Raw genomic sequence first — 16,621 nt, 5'->3', positions numbered from 1 at the left:
GAGAGAGAGAAAGAGAGAGAGAGAGAGAGAGAGAGAGAGAGAGAGAGAGAGAAGAGAGAGAGAGAGAGAAGAGAGAGAGAGAGAGAGAGAGAGAGAGAGAGAGAGAGAGAGAGAGAGAGAGAGAAATGTTTACAAGAAATAACAGGAAAAATTACTCAGATCAGATGTGACAAATCATCTCTTTGAAAAAAAGGTCTTTCAAGATCCTAACAAATAACTATACATCTTATATATGTGAACACAGTCTTGAAATATGGTTTGTCAGAACCACAAAAAGACAACATTCCTAAACACTCCTAAAGACTTCCCAATAGAAAAAGCAGCCCTTACACATGATACAAGATTAAGGCGGCAATGACTCTGACCACCAACACTAAATTGAACAACAGATTTAAAAAACCTAATGTGCAATAGATTAGCTTAATATTCTCAAAGCAAAAATATCAACAGAGCATGACAATAAAATAACTGTATTTGTTTTGTGGGGATGATATCCAGGGTCCAGATATGCTAGATAAGCAATCAATATTGAGTTACATAACCAGCCACAAATTACATTTGAGAAGCATCAAAAGACAGAAAGTTTGTGTCTAAAGAACCTTTCTAAGGATGCTATTTCAGAAAGAGTGAAACAACCTGGGCATTAATATCATATTTTCAGTTGTGTCCAATCCAAAAATGTTGGGGACCTAAACCTCAGTATCTGTGATCACAGAAAGTCTAAGATCGTCAAGCCAGGTTCAGATCATTGAGAGGGGTTCAAGTCCAAAATGCCAGTGCCCTTATAAAGAAGAAAAGATTGAACCACATTGACGGTGATGTGAAGATACAGAGGGGGTACCATGTGTAGAGCAAAGACTGTCTGAAATTATGAGAAGGCAGGAGAGTTGTGGATAGAACCTATCTTACACTCTTCAGAAGGAGCTAACTGTGAAGACCTCTGATCTTGTCATCTCTAGCACTGTGTTGCACTGGTACTTGGGTATGGCATCCCTAGATGATGAACATTAAGAGAAAACTTTTTTCTGATACAAGAGATGATTGAGCTCATCCACCCAGAGGCCTTAGGAAAACAATATTAGGATGATCATTTTGATTAGATTGGATCATTGATTAGGAACGGAATCAGAGGTCTTCAAGATGACTGGAAAGCTTAATAGAAAGAATACAAACAAAATCTAGCCTAAGGGATGAGATAATGTTCTGAACACATAAAGAAATGCTGTGTTTCTTCTTTCCATTTAGCATCCACCAGAAATAAGAAGCAAAGCAAAGCAAAACAAAAGAAAACAAAACAACCAAACATGATGTTAATAAATTAATGACTTAAATAATGAAGGAAATCGAAAGATGATTTGTGCCATTTAGCAGTTAATGCTCTGTGAAACACGTTCCAGTTACCCAAGAAATGGCTCTTTGAGGGTCATGAAGGCTATGACTTTGGGCCCACAGAGGATGAGATGTGATCTTAGCCCCTGTTAAGATAATTCTGTAACACACACCTTGCTTAGTAGTGTTATGAGTTCAGGAAGAAACATGGTAACATACTTGTGGTTACAGAAAATATGGTACCACCAAACTTTAAATATAAAACACATGAGATCCAAGCTCAGATGTCAGAGTTGTAAGAGGTGAAAGCGGAAAAAATGGAATTTTGATGTTCTCATCCAGTCCACACAGTAGTCCAGAAACATTGCCTAACTCCACAAGACAAGAAATGGGAGCCTGAGCTATGCATCCAATTCAAAGTTATCAGTGAAAGAATTAACATTTTAATGGTAGGAAATGGCTCAACTCTGTGCACTTATGAAAAGGTTTCATCTAGGATTTACCTAATGGTCAGGAACTAGTTGCATTCCCAGCGGGAGTAGAAGTGGGGCAGCTACACCTGCTGTCTCTGTGCCTATAAAGCTCTTACTGGAGGTCCTCGTTAAGTCAACAGAGCGAGAAGACAAAACAGAGGATATATGTTGGAGAAGGATGGAAATGACATAATTATCCACATATGAAATCTAAAATAATAAATAACACAAGCTCCTACCCATGAAACTAATAAGCGAGTATATGAAGCTCGCAGAAAAATGAACTCTTTTCTTCTATATTTCCAGTAAGTGATTAGGAGGATTAAACTACATGTGCATTAACTGAGAAAGAAAAGAAAGATTTCTTTAGTATCAATCCAAAAAGATGTACAAATTTAGTACTTGAGAACACGTGTAAAACTCTAATGAAAGAATCATAGAGGAGATGAGCTGGGAAGCAGTCCATGTAAATGGAGAGGAAGCCACAGCCACGTGGGAGTGGTTGTTACTCCCAGCTTTACTTATACCAAAACAATGAAGAAGAACAAAGTGAGAGTATTGATACTGCTGACTTCAGTGCTTCCTATAAGGCTTATTATGAAGACATGCAGAGATCAAACAGTGTGACGTCCACAGAAGACTAAATAAGTCCATTGAACAGAATAGAGATCTAGAAGCAAACCCAGTGATGTGTAGGCAAGAGGTGAATGCAACTCAAATCTTACATATTTACACTGAAGGAAAGACGGACATATCTTTCACATCTGAAGACAGTGCTTACCATATGGTCTTTACTTGTGACACTATGCAGAAAGCAAAACCAAGGAGATCATAATATGATCAGAGTTTTCAAGGAGTGTGGCAAAGGACGTGGGAAGCCTGGGTAGGTAGGACACAGGTGTAACTATAAAGTGTTACACCAGAAGATGCGTGTCATTACCCAGCTGTCAAAGCCTACAGAGTCGACCTGGATATGAAGCACGGATGTTAGTTAACAACATGTGTCAATATTAATCATTGTTGTGCTTTGAACACAGCGTATTTCCCCAGGCTCACTCATTAGTTTTGCATCCAAAACCTCAAGCTGAGAGTGGCAAGAAGACAGAAGCTTAATTCAACTATGCTGCATAGACGTCGCAGTGCTTGATCTCTGCATGTCTTCATAATAAGCCTTATAGGAAGTACTGAAGTCAGCAGTATCAATACTCTCACTTTGTTCTTCTTCATTGTTTTGGTATAAGTAAAGCTGGGAATAACTATGCTGTGGGAAATAATTAGATTAGTTTAGGTCGTTAGGTGAAATTGTGGTGGCTTTAGAAGGAGGGAGAGATGGAGGGAGAGATAGAGATAGAGACAGAGACAGAGACAGAGACAGACAGAGAGAGAGACAGAGACAGAGACAGACAGAGAGAATATGGAGATAAATCTGTGTTGGCCTACTTCTAAAACACTATTTTTATTTTGGGTTCCTTAAATCTCTTTCTCCCTTCTCCACCCTAATCCCTTTCAACAGCCCAACACCCGGTAGGGTAAAAAGAAGGTTAGTGGGGCGAGGGAGGCATAGTTTCCTAATATTTAGGATTGTTGGGTTCATTGGAGCATACCTTGAACTTCTCTTCAAACTGCGTCAACAGCAACCAGGAGCAGAAGAGGGGGAGCATCAGCAGAGTTCCTAGTCTCTCTTTTGGTCTGGCTCTTATCACTACTGGCAAAGACCACACCCCCACATGAGACAGTTCGTAGCTGACAAACATCATGTGCCCACTCAGGAGGCAGTTATCAGCTGTGGACAAACTGGAGTGGCCCCATATCCCACACCTGGGATTCGAACAAAAACTTCCACGACACATAAGTGTCCCTAACATGATGTGATGCAGTAGTCAAATGCTCCCTTAAAAGAGCTTGTATCATGGATTTGAATTTCCAGCCTTCAAACCTAGGGGAGGGGGTCAATCACTGAAAAATAGTTGCCTTTCTTCAGGTATTTTGTTATAGTAACACAAAACTGACAAATAAAAAGTCAAAAGGATAGCATGTTAATGCAAAGTGTTATTGAAGGGTCCTAGAGAGAAGTATAGGAGAGGAGATATGGAAATTCTGTTTTCCATCTGATTGCTCTGTAATTAGTTAAAAAAAATAAAATCAGATCTCTTTTCATAATCAGTATAATAAACTGTATAATGTGTTTTATTTTATAATGATATTATTCCTGAAGTATTCTGGAAGATTCTTTTCTGTGTCTAAGGGATACCTGGCTTATAAAATTTTCTTTGTGCTCTAGTAAGTGTAATTTCTTCCCTAATTATCATCAGGTACTCCTTGTGTTTTATTGTTGGCTTGAGAATAGAATAGATGGGTTTGATTAAGTCATTAGCAAGAGGAATAATACTTCTTTGATAAATCAATTGCATAAGTACAATTTTCATTCCTTCTTTTCCCTAAAGCAGACTCACAATCTGCAATGAAGACACTTCTCATAAAAGACATTTTTGTTTCTCTAAGGAGCATTTACATCTGCTTCTCTTATTGAAGAATGGATAAAGGAGAAGCAGAAAGCAAAATCAGACTCAGCCTGATGTAGAGGTGCAGTGACAAAGCCCTGGGAAACTAGCAGTCCCAGTGAATGCCCTTCTCCATCCTTTTTATCACCCACCCAGCAGGCAATTGTTTGTTGAATTACAATTGCAGGCCAGGCTCCTGGTAGACCATTGGTCACCTTGACAAAGACTCTAGTTCATCTTGCCAGTGGATCTGCAACCATAGTAGAGTTGTGCATTCCATGGTAAAGAAAGCTGAGTATTTTAGTCTGGACTTCTAGTCTGCCTGGGATACACATCGTAAAGTAGGAGTGTAGCCAGGGATAGTGGGTCGTAACTGGCATTTCTCTTCACCTGGAAAATCGTGAAGTGCCACAGACCACGTCAGTCGGCTATAGGTCCTTGGGAATGGGAGTTTTCAAAGCATCGGTGGACAGAGATAGGTGAAGTGACACTCAGATCAAACTCCCCTGTGTTTGACTCTATCACTTTGCCTATCTTTGTCCACCAACACTCCAAGAACTCCCATTCCCAAGGACCTATACCCGACTGAGATGGTCCATGGTAATGAAGGAAGGTTACCTATTCCATTCTATGGAAGAAAAAAGAACCTTTTTATTTGTGTCATCTGGTGCCATAGAACCAGTTCTATACACGCTCATGTTAGGTTGGCACAGAAACAATTGAAGGTTCACCTTCTTTTCCTGGCTTTCCTGGATCAAATCTCTTCTGGGAAAACCACTCAGCACTCATGTGTGCGAAAGATGGGAACACAGGGACCAATTAATTCCTAGTGGAGACACCCTTGTCCAGGACATAGTAGACAGGGAAGAGTAGTAAGAGAAAGGCCTTGCGCTAAACTCTAGAGAACATCACCTTTTAGAAATGGGCTGGAGATTTGGCTCAGCAGTTAAGAACACTGTCTGCTCTTCCAAAGGTCCCGGGTTCAATTCCCAGCACCCACATGGCAGCTCACAATTGTCTGTAACTCCAAGATCTGATGCTCTCACACCAATGCACATAAATTAAAATTAAAAAAAAAAAAAAAAGAAGAAGAAGAAATGGGCCATAAAGAACTTGGCATGTGTCTTCAATAGGGTTTCTATTGCTGTGAAGAGACACCATAACGAAGGTAACTCTTATCAAGGCTGACATTTCATTGGGGCTGGCTTACAGTTTCAGAAGTTCAGTCTATTATCATCATGGCAGGAAGCACAGCATCCTGCAGTCAGACATGATGCTGGAGGAGCTAAGAGTTCTACATCTTGATCCTAAGGCAGCCAGGAGACTGGATTTCCATACTGGGTGGAACTTGAGCATAGGAGACCTCAAAACCTACCCCTCACAGTGACACACTTCCTCAAACAAGGTCATACCTACCCCAACAAGTCCACACCTCCTAATAGTGCCACTCCCGTGGACCAAGCACTCAAGCACAGGAATCTATGGGGGTCAAACCTATTCAAGCTGCCACACTGCACTCCCTGGCACCCAGAAGCTTGTAGCCATAACATAACGCAAAATGCATTTAGTCCAACTTCAAAAAAAGTCCTCACTGTCTATCCCAGTCTCAACAATGTTTAAAAGTCCAAAGTTCAAAGTCTCTTCTGAGATTCATGCAATCTCTTAACTGTAATCCCCTATAATATCAAAATGAAAGAGCAGATCATATACTTCCAACATATTGTGGCACAGGATATACATTACTGTTCCAAAGTAGGAAAGGGAGGATAGTGAGGAAATATTGGACCAAAGCAAGACCGAAAAATAGCTGGGCAAATTCCAAACTCTGCATCTCTCTGTCTGATGTGAAGTGCTCTTCAGACCTCTGACTCTGTTCAGATTTGTTGACAGCAGCGCACTTCTTTCTCTTGGGCTGGTTCCATTCTCTGTTAGCAGCTCTTCTTTGCAGGTATCCCACAGCGGGGCCATCTCTAAACTCTTGGGATTGCCAAGGCAATCCAGGTTCCACCTTCACAGCTTCTGCTGTTGCCTGTTCTTGGTGGTCACCCCATGGCACTAGCATCTCCAAAAAGATGGGTTCTTCTGCTGCAACTGGGATGCACTTTCACCAATAGGCTGTTAGGATGCCAAGCCTTTTTGGCATGACCCCTTCAGTTCCGGCCTTCAACTGACACTAAGGATGTACCTTTACCAATGGCCTCTCCTGGCTAGTGCCAAGCCTCGGCTGCTCTCCGTGACCCCTTTATCACTTGGGTATCTCTTACACATTACCAAGTCCTGCTGCCAGCACAAGGTACAGCCCTGGCCGCCTCACATAATGACCTTTCTGGGCCTCAGGTGACACATGCATGGTCTCAGTGGCTTTCCTCAGTCACAGAAGGAAATTCCACCTTTGATTCTAAAGCCAGAACCATATGGCCTAAGCTACCAAGTTCTGCAGCTTGCTGGGGTTGGAACACGGCCCCTTGTTCAATGGTGTCTTCACCAGCTTTCTGTTTTCCATGGTTTCCTTCACTGCCTACACCTGGCTGTCCTGGAACTTGTTCTGTTAATTAGGCTGGCCTTGAACTCAGAGATCTGCATGCCTCTGTCTCTTTAGTACTGGGATTAAAGGTGTTTACCACCACACCTGGACTGATGCGTTCCTTTAATTGTTTTCATCACAGATCTTTTTAAGCATGCCCATTATGTGTCAAGATCTGGATTAAAAGTGTGTGTTGAACCAGATCAAAAGCTTGTGTCATGCCACCAAAATCCGGAGTCTTTCAGCCTCAACATCCAGATCAAAGGCATTTTGTCATCTTGCTTCAAGATCCAGATCGCAGGTGTGTCCTCCATTTCTGGACTCTCGCTCATTTCAGATATAGTCAAACTGACAGCTGAGCATAGCCAACATAGCTGGAAGGGCTGGGGAATCAACGGGAAGCTGAGGCAGCAACATGGCCACAGAAAGCAGAGTCTCTTAGCGTTCTTTAGCTGGGAGGAGATGCCATGACTATGGCAACCCTTAGAAAGGAAAACATTTCATTGGGGCTGGCTTACAGTTTCAGAGATTTAGTCCACTATCAGCATGGCAGCAATCATGGCAACTTGTAGGAAGACAGGCGCTGGTGAAGGAGCTGAGAGTTCCACATCTGGATCCACGGGCAGCAGGAAGAGAGCCACTGGGCCTGGCTTGGGCTTTCGAAACACGAAAACCCACCCGGAGTGACAAGCTTCCTTCAACAAAGCCCCACACACCCCCCAAAGGCTACACCTTTTAATCCCTCTCAAGTAGTTCCACTCCCTGATGACTAAGCATTCAAGCATAGGAGCCTATGGGGGCCATTCCTATTCAAACCACCCACACAAAGAAGCAAGAGAGGCTTGCTTGGAAGAAAGAGAGTCAACACTGTGAAGAGCCCTGGAAAGGTCCATGGTGCAAGGAGTGAATAGCCTTCAAAGTAATTAGAAAAGGAAACCTCAGTTGACAGCTGAGGATCAGTCATGGCAGTAGTGACCCATATTAAAGCCGCTGAAGAAAGATGGAAAGGTTAAAAGAATGTAGAGAATGAGCTATTGCCAAAAATTCAGGGATTCATTAAACATGCATTTATCCTCATAAAGTTCTGAGGGCTAGAGGAACAATGTAAATCATACTGGGTTAAAATCAAGGAGTTAACAAGGCTATGTTACTTTGGGTTGCATAAGATCCTTGCTTCTCCCAGATCCTGGGGGCTGCCCATGATCCTTGGCTTGTGGCTCCATTTATCTACCTACAAAGCTAGCACTGTTGCATCTTGTGTCATTCCTCCATAGCTTCATTTCCTGCAGTTATAACACCTGGGAAGGTTTTCTGCTTTTTAACAGTTCATGCAAATCGGGAATAGTGTGACACATCTATAATCAGTGCCACCATTATGGGAGATTGAGGTAGGAGGATGAAGAGTGTGAGGCCATCTGGGGCTACATAGTGAGTTTTAAGCTAGCCTGGGCTACATAGCAAGATTATTTCAAAACAACCGTATCAAACCAGGCAACTAAACAACCAACCAACCATCCAACCAAACGGAATTTATGTGCTTAGGTTAGATTGCTTCCCACCTGGTTTGTCATCCAAGCGAAGCTGTCAATCGTTGCTTCACATCGACCACAGGTGTGTGCAATGACTTTCTCTCTTGAAAGTAACGGTCTCAGTTATGGACATGTGGATGAGTTTATGTTGGGCAGTGTTAGTTTCTCAACTGAAAACAAGGTGAAGAACTCCAGACATTTTTTTCAGAGAGGAGAGAGAGATGGAGGAGTTTGAAGATATGTAAGGACACAGAGACCTATTTTGAGGAAGTGTTCAAGAGTCTCCACAGGGGATGGACACTGCAAGCATGATGTTTTTAATGAGATTATTAACAGACTTGCTGGTTGTTTATTTTACTGGGATGTTAATAGGTTAAGTTTCTATTATGTGAACATGATTTCTCAAGACATGTTAGGTAGGGCTGTGAGGGTAGCTTGTTCTTAATCAAATTCACTTGGAGAGAACTCGAGACTCTTGCTCAAGTATCACCACTCAAACATTTGATTTGTTCTCTATGTCCCACAATATTATATCAGAAATTAAGATGTGACTCATGAGCACTATAGCTTGTCATGTAAGCTACTCACCTTCTGAGAGTAAGGTGAGCTGATGGCACACGCCAGAGCATGCTGCACTTGATCTGACTAAATTGGAAAGAAATTGACATGCAAGCAACTGTGGGATTAAACAGGAACCAGAACCTAAATTTATAAAGAGTCTTAGACATCATCTCTTGCTCAAGCTCGATAGGCAAGCACTAATGCACCTCCATTATACTGACCTCATTTTGTCTGTTAAGAGGGCATAGCATCATCTGTAAGAGACCACAGCCTTTAAGGAGATACCAAAGACCAGTGATTGTCATGCAGTAAAGCAATCGTGTCTTTTGTTTTTAAGTTGTGAATCCTTTTGATGAACTGGAATCAGATTTGATCCATGACTTTCCTTGAGCTGATAGCCACACTGAAATGTGGAAGAGACAAATATGACTGGTCTCTGACCTGTGTCTAGAGAGCTGTCTTCTCGCGAAGAGGCAGCCTTGCATTTTTCAGCCTTTCCAGCCAGAGTAGTCTTTCTCTGGGCCTGACCAAAAGGAAGCCCACTGTGCTGTGCCCTTGGGCTCTTGGAACTTACAATAGATTCTAACTGCACCAAGTTCATGCATATGAAATAAATTTAATGGCTGAACTAGCCCAGAGCTCAGCCATCTCTATCTTCTTTCCCCCATCTCATTTTTTTTTTTTAATTGAAGGCTTTAACCTCATTAGTATTTCAAGGAAGAGAAAAAACTGGATCTTGTCCATCATTTTGCTTGTTGCTTTCCTTTTCCTGGCGGGCACAGGCTGAAGTTTCAATAAAGGAAGTGGGAAGGGACACAGCACATTCAGAGGCTGTGAAAGACCTTATTTACCATCAAAGTGAAAGTTTCCAGATACTCTAGCCCTGTTTTCTTATGCTCTTTAGTCTTTGATGAGGAATTAAGGACTCCCGCCAGGGCTACAGAGGTCCCTGTGAGAGTCCTCTCTGAAGAGAGCCTGGTAGAATGCACTACAAGGTGTCCTGGAGTTATTCATTAATTACAAATGATACTGAGGCACAGACAGAGGAGAAAGGAGGCAGTGACCACAGGCAGCATAGTAAATTCTGTACAGGCATTTCTGAGAGAAGTAAGAATTTCACACAACTAAAATGAGTGCCGTTCTATTGGCTTCTGTTCATTTTTTTCTCCCCAAAGCAATTACTGAATCTTGTCTTTTAATGGGAATATTTAAATGCCTGACCCTCTCCCTGCATCAATTGTAAAACTTTAGAAGGCCAATATCAAATGTTAGTGAATCTAAGAGTCTGAGGACCTTATTGAAAGAATACAGGGTGTAATTGTCTGAAATAATTAAAGAAAAAAATTGGAGGGTAGGCTCTGATATGTTCATCAGTGGTTTGTGACTCACACTCAGACATGTTTTGCTGGAATCTATAGTCTTTATGGTCTTCAGATCCTGCATAGCTTTTATAGGGGTCTCCTAAGCATGCTTGTAGAACAGGGGTAAAGGTTTCAAATGGCTAATACCTCAGTGGTGATTCAGATTCAAGTATTTGGCTCTCAGTGTGAGATGATGACTCTGGTGATCTATACATGGAAGTGTCTCGATAAAAAGAAACAGCAATGTGATTTTTCTAATTGGGAGCAACTGGCAAGAGAAAACATCCTATTTCATTCAGAGGACTGGATGGAAATCTGCCTTGTTTACTTAATTTTTTTCCCTTGGGAGCAAGCAATGCACTCATTCCTCACTACCTGCAGAGCACAGAGAGGTTAGGTTCCGTTTGAACTTCTGAGTAGCTACTGGATGCATTCCCTGTGCCTTCCGGTTTCTTGTTTACCAGGTGCTGTGAGATCTGTCTTTAATGTGCCTCGTCCTTTGTTCTTTTGCCACAGTGTGAAGCTGTCCACACTATTTGCCCTTTGCTTCAGCTGCCTCTAAATAGCCAGATGCAAGAGAAACAGGAAAGCCACCTTCGTTCTTCATCAGTGCCACTCATGTTGTTCAAATATTGAATCTTTAATGCAACAAGAAGGTACGATTCCTCTTTGTTTCATGAAAACCACAACTGTATCTTAAAAAGGCTTATGGGAAACTGGAAAACATTTTAGTATAAACACCGAGGAAAACATCTTTAGTTTATCTCAGGCTGCCAACTCTTGGAACAGTTTGGCTGCCTCTTCCTTGCATCACAAGTGTCCATTCCATTTATTTAAATGTCATTGGCTGTACACTGTGTAAATATGTTTTCAGGTAGAAAAAAACGGCTCTGAAAGTATGTGTGGATAATATCTCGACAGAGTGCAAAGAGATCACTTGCTTTGTTAGATTTATAGGTTCTGTGTTCCCAAGCAAGAACTCAATAAATTTAAACATTAAAATCAAATGCTTTGGTCTCTCCATCTTCAAAACAGAAGATTATAACTTGTCATCTATTATCCACCCTCTGTGTGTCATCTGTCAATCATCCATCATCTACCTGCCATTTAGGTATCATCTGTCAATCATCTTCTACATATCATCACCATATAGCTTCCTACCTTGTGTCTTCCGATGAACTTTGGACATTTTTATCTCTTTTAAAATCACAATTCTTGGAAAGAGCTGACAAACAGTTATAGACACAAAATGGTGTTAAAATGTACTTAGCCAGGGTGCACAGATAAGGGCTGTCACCTTCCCTCTAGTGTCCTTATTTATCACTTTAATTGACATTTCAAGCTTTGACAGAAGGTTGTCTGCTCTGTGAAATAGTAATGCTTTTTTTTTCTTTTTTCTTTTCTTTTCTTTCTTTCTTTTTTTTTTTTTTAAATCAAACCTGTTTTGCACTAGACTAAAACCCAAAATCAATGTGTTCCTTGTCAAAGCCGGGAGGGTCAATGCTGTGGCTGTTTTTGTTTCCAAGCAGTTATGTAACCGTGGGGACTTGTTTCTTTGCTTTCAGACTTGGTGCAAAACACATTAAAGCTAAATAATGGGCGGGATTCCCAGGAGCAGCCCTCTAAGCCATCTCACAAGTGTCCTTCTAGGTTTGGGAACCTTGGCTTAGTTGCATTGTGTGTGTGTGTGTGTGTGTGTGTGTGTGTGTGTGTGTGTGTGTGTGTGTGTGTGTGTGTTTATTTAGCTGGCACGATACGCTTCCCCAGGGTTGTGTTTCCTTTTTCCTGAGATTTGGCTAAGGGTAAAGGGTCGGAGTCACATGGATTGAAAGCATTTGATTGATGTCCAAGCCACCGCTGTGGCTGGCGGAGCCGCCTCCCCTCAGGGCTGGGGCCGCGTGAGGCCAGAGCGGCGGGCGAGCCCGGCTCCCGCTCTCCCGGGAGTCTCCTACTCAGAGTCCCGCGCCTCCCGCGCGCGCGCCACAGCCAGAGCACCCTCCTCTGCCCACGCCCGGCCTTGGGGCCAGCATGTGAAGCTGCATTCCAACTCGGACTCCACAGAGGCTGCAACTTTGTAGGCGGCAGTGGCGGCAGCAGGCGCGGAGCAGTGCACTTGCCCCAAGCCCCGCGTCCCGCCGGCCACCATGAGTGATGAGGGCGCTAGGGACGCGGACAAGCAGCTTCGCCTGCGCGTGTGCGTGCTCAGTGAGCTGCAGAAGACCGAGCGCGACTACGTGGGCACGCTGGAGTTCCTGGTGTCGGTGAGTGACTCGCTCTCCGAGCACCAAGTCCGCAGCATTGTCTGCGCCAGCACCCGGCGTCCGTGCTGGTGGCAGGGGGACCCTGGGGATGGGCTCGTTACTGAACTCGCACAGAGTGGTCAGGGCCTTGAAAAACTCGCGTGGGAGAAGTTAACCTGCGGCCATTCTGCCTGTCCCATCTGCGCTCAGTTTTCTTTATCCATCTCCCAGGGCTAATTTCATTGTGTCATTTTCTTTATCCCTCCCCCCCCCCCACCTTTCCTCCGCTCATATTTTGTTTAAAAGCTTTGGTTTCATGCTTAAATTTCCTACTTTCAGGTACACGCAGTGTTTAACAAGTCCTTGAATGTGGTGCAGCCGGATTCGGTTATTATGTCAATAGCAGTGAAGTGCCTTTAGGTATAATCATTGAAAAGTTGGATTCTGAAGGTGGGGGCAGAGGACTGAGCGCAGTGGGGTCACCCTCTCTGGCAGCTGTTGCATATTAAAGCCACATGTGTGCGCCCTCCCTCCCAGCCCTACAATCTCCTTTCTCCCCGTTTAAATCTGCCCTCCACTTGGTTCCTTGGTCCTCTGTACACACCCTTTGAAAGCGATGTCATAAAACTCGCCTTGCATCTGACAACTTCAGGATTTCGTAGCCTGGGCAGGAGCTGTTTCCTGGTCCCAGCTTGGCTCACTGAAATTGTGCTCTAGAAGCATTGCATTCAGTTTCAGACAGGAGAGGAGAGAAGTGTGGGAAAATGAACTCCCAACACTTCACCTAAAGGTGGAAATTTCCTTGCTGCGAACAATACAAGGAATTTACAGTCGGTTCCTGTCCACCCTGATACATGTGGCAGCATCCTTTGAGGAAAGAGTTGACCTCCAACATCCCATTCAGATCCTCTAGTTTCTCCTCTTCAGCGCCATGTCCCATCCACCCCACCCCTGCCACCCCCGTGCCTAGGTTCGAAGGGAAATATTTCAAATACCAAACTTCCTCCCGAGTTTCGTTCTATCTGTAAAGTTTGTGTTAGCCACCACTCTGTAGAAATTCACTTGGCTAAGTCAGGAAGGAAAGGCCAATGTCTCAGGAAATGCAAAACACACAGGTTGGCTTCTCAAATTCCGTTTACCCTAACCCCTAGGGTATCTCTGAGAAGATACACATTGGGAGACTACCCTGGTATCTAGTGCTACATAGGGTTATTTTACGGCACTGTAGAAGTTACTGACAAGAACATGTCAAGGAGATATAACTTGTAATGGCTTCAAATTTGACTTCAATGAAACTTTGTTGGGAAATAAGTCTTTGGATTTGAAGAGTCTGAGTCATTCTTAGAAACAGCCTTTCTGAAAATAGATGAAAAGGAGACTGCCAATGCTAAGTTGCAGAAATAGGCAAGTTTCCGGCGCTGTCTCAAAAACCAACTTGTTGATCTTTATTTAAAATGTGAATTTTCACCAGGCTTAGTGGCACACACCCTCAATCCCAGCACTTGGGAGGCAGAGGCAGGCAGGCCAGAGGCAGCCTGATCTACAGAGTGAATTCCAGGACAGCCAGAATTACGAGAAACCCTGTTTCAAAAATAAAGTAAAATAAAAGTCAGTTTCCTCTCTTATCTGAACACTGATTGTTAGAATTAGAAATCTCATTATTGTTGCAATAGTGAAGCAAGAGATAGTAGAAGTGTAAAGTCGATTGCATTTTCTTTTTAGGAATAGTATTTTGCTCATTATTCAGAAATCATGCGCTCCTCCTCCTCCTTGTCCTCCTCCTCTTCCTCCTCCTTGTCCTCTTCCTCCTCCTCGTCCTTCTCCCTGTCCTCCTCCTTGTCCTCGTCCTCCTCTTCTTCTTCTTCCTCTTCTTCTTTTTCCTGAGAAACAATAGCTTGTGTAGCCCAGAGCTGGCCTGAAATGAACTATATAGCACAGACTAGACTCAAGTCTCGTGCCTGCCTCTCCCCTCAGCCTCTCCTGTGCTGATGTTAGAGGTAGGAACCTCCATGCTTGGATCCCTGGATGTGGCTTTAAAAAATTAACTCTGCTTCTTTTTGTCATAACTGCTCAGTACCTTAAATTTACTCATACTGCATTCTTCAATTTTCTCTTCAGGAAGTCGTTTGCAGCGGCATTCTGTCCCCTTTGAGTTTTGCATGGTCATCTGTAGTTGATATGCTCAATTTAGTTTTCATATTACACTATGTTTACTTGTGCCAAAAGCTTAAAAATATTCATATTGCTTGGCCTGAAAATTCCTCTTCTAGGAACCTATTCTAAAGGAAGGATAAGAAATGGAGACAACCAATATATATTATTTTTTATTTAAGAAGTTAGCCATAGTGTTGAAAAAAATTTGACTGGTAAGTTCGTTGTGAAAACAAAACAAAACAAAACACCAAATTGACAGTTCCTTCTTAAGACTTACTTACAGATGTTTTGGGCTGCTCATCATTTTATATTTGGGCCTTTGCTTTAAGCCACTGACATAGTTGAAGGGTGACTCATATCTTTATTAGGAAAAGGAAGAAGAGGTAGACAGCACATTTTGCTGTACCAAAAACGTGCGTTTACCCGTGCCCACAAATTGGCAAACAAAATGGTATTTCCTCTAAAGAAAAATCACAGCACCAGATCTTGCACTTTCTCGTCCTGTCTTCCCTTTGGCCTTTTGAGGGGATAGTGCTTTTCCACACCCTTCCCAGGGCCTGAACAGTTTCCATCACCACCCACCCCCCAACCCCCGCATCTGTAACAGAGTATCAGTTTGTAACACATCGTTTGCTTTAAGGTGGCTGTTACTTAGAGTGACAAGCCCTTTCCAGAGGATGCTATGCGTTTGCAGTCCTTTGTTGTGTTTTGAGAGCAGGTTTGCTGTGTAACTCAGGCTGGACTTGAACTAAACATCCTGAGAAGTCTACTCCCCCAACCCTCTGAACCTTGCTGGGGTCACTGGAGTGTACCACCACAACTAGCTTACCTTCATACCTGGGAAGGGCTTTTCCTCTATATCTGGTAGAATCAGCTGGGATTCAAGGCTCCATTATCTTTCCCCTTGGGTATTTCCTGATTTATACCCATTCTACTAATAGAAAAAGCAGTTGGTGGCTTAGTTTGTTTCTTTGTGTTTTGTTCTAGTAGACTGATCCCAGAAGACCAGACTATCTCTTGCTTGCCCCACCCCCAGCCCCTCACCTGCCCATGTTGTTCAGTGCTCCTAATGTTATATGTGATAAATCAGTGTTTAATGAATGAATGAATGAATGAATGAGTGACTCAATGAACTCTTATCTCTCCATCCTGTTTTTAAAATGACAATTCTTCAGTCATCCTTAAATTTGAATTTACTTTGTGTTGCACTATCGTTTCCTATGATGTGATCTGAAATTTCATTTTGATCATGGGTGAGTTACATTATTTAGATGAATGCTGCATAGATAAGATGGTATTGAGTGACTTACTTTGCTTGCATTTTTCTTGTTACTTATGCTTGGGAAAGGAGTGTGTGCTTTGTTAGAAACACTAGAAAACATTTCTAGATAAATGGTTTCATAGAACCAGTACTTAATATCTAAATCTGGGCAATAGTTGGTTGTATCTTGCTTACTCTTTTCAGTCTATGACACAGTATAGGATCATAGACCATATGAGTGGACTGTGAAGAGAGACACTGGACCCTTGGGGTATTTATGTGTATATATGTATATATCCTTGCGGCTCAGGTTTCTGTTCTCAGGAAAGTCCCTGTTTGGTTTAATAGTCATCCTCTGCCATCTTGAAATTCTTACTAATTTTTATCTTTTTACTTAGGTTTTGCAAATGATGTCAGATGGGGCAAATGAGCAAGACCCTAGCAGGTACACGAAAGAAAACCAGTCTTGCATCTCTGTACCTTTGCTAGACTTTTTCTCCCTGCATTTTGAACAAGGGGTCTCACTGTTTTCTTTTCCACTGGTCCTAGAGAACTGTATAGCTGTTTCTCAGTGGGCTCAGGGTGGCTTCGTAAGTCATTGTATAAACTGGGACACTTGTAAGGACCAAGAGGATTTGTCATTTCCAACCACGTGAGACGTGTGTTTGCTGGGATTGTTTTCGGCATG

At 42.7% G+C, this 16,621-nt stretch overlaps 1 protein-coding gene across 1 annotated transcript in view; it reads left to right on the top strand.

The window, feature by feature from the left end:
* The first annotated feature begins 12,322 nt into the window (after nt 1–12,322).
* The window catches only part of Prex2 (phosphatidylinositol-3,4,5-trisphosphate dependent Rac exchange factor 2), a 292,170-nt gene continuing 287,871 nt past the window's right edge, over nt 12,323–16,621 (top strand). Inside the window, exon 1 of the mRNA XM_051159079.1 lies at nt 12,323–12,539. Within this exon, the coding sequence (XP_051015036.1) occupies nt 12,423–12,539 (117 nt within the window). The 5' untranslated portion in view covers nt 12,323–12,422. The remainder of the gene's footprint in view (nt 12,540–16,621) is intronic.

Source organism: Acomys russatus, chromosome 2 (genome assembly GCF_903995435.1).
Source record: "Acomys russatus chromosome 2, mAcoRus1.1, whole genome shotgun sequence".
Taxonomy (NCBI): Eukaryota; Metazoa; Chordata; class Mammalia; order Rodentia; family Muridae; genus Acomys; species Acomys russatus.
Note: the sequence above shows the minus strand (reverse complement) of the source record. Positions and strands in the feature narration are given on the sequence as shown.